This window comes from Morone saxatilis, unplaced genomic scaffold, assembly GCF_004916995.1.
Source record: "Morone saxatilis isolate NCDOM2014 unplaced genomic scaffold, NCSU_SB_2.0 Contig11, whole genome shotgun sequence".
Classification (NCBI taxonomy): domain Eukaryota; kingdom Metazoa; phylum Chordata; class Actinopteri; family Moronidae; genus Morone; species Morone saxatilis.
Window position 1 is genome coordinate 30,423,749 of NW_023339663.1, and position 400 is coordinate 30,424,148.

At 54.5% G+C, this 400-nt stretch overlaps 1 protein-coding gene across 1 annotated transcript in view; it reads left to right on the plus strand.

The window, feature by feature from the left end:
- LOC118343425 (testis-specific serine/threonine-protein kinase 2-like) overlaps nt 1-400 on the plus strand; it is a 38,154-nt gene that overhangs the window by 5,398 nt on the left and 32,356 nt on the right. Inside the window, exon 2 of the mRNA XM_035682227.1 lies at nt 115-259. Within this exon, the coding sequence (XP_035538120.1) occupies nt 115-259 (145 nt within the window). The remainder of the gene's footprint in view (nt 1-114; nt 260-400) is intronic.

Consider the following 400-nt stretch of genomic DNA (forward strand, 5'->3'; position numbering starts at 1 on the left):
CACACACACACACACAGATGTATAATAAGGGGTTCATCTCTGAAACAGCGCTCAGCCCTCCTCCTGTTGGAGGTCTCTTCGCTCTTTCTCCGAGCTCCCCTCTGTCCCTTCCAGGTAGAGTGAGGGGGCACAGGGATACGAAGGGATGCAACACACCTACTCCCCTCAAACCCTCACCCCCCGACCCTCCCTCTCCGTCTTCCGCTCTGTCTCTCTGCCAGCAGCTGACCCCTGACAGAGTGGTATGTGTTGGAGATAAGTATGTCAGGGCTCAGGAGGAATGGAAGGTTCAGTGGTTTGGGCTGATTTGCGTTTGGCCCTTTTTCACTACCGGGACTCGCAGGCAGACCAAGACAGCTTCCTATCTGGATATATACATCAGTGTGCGCACACACACACA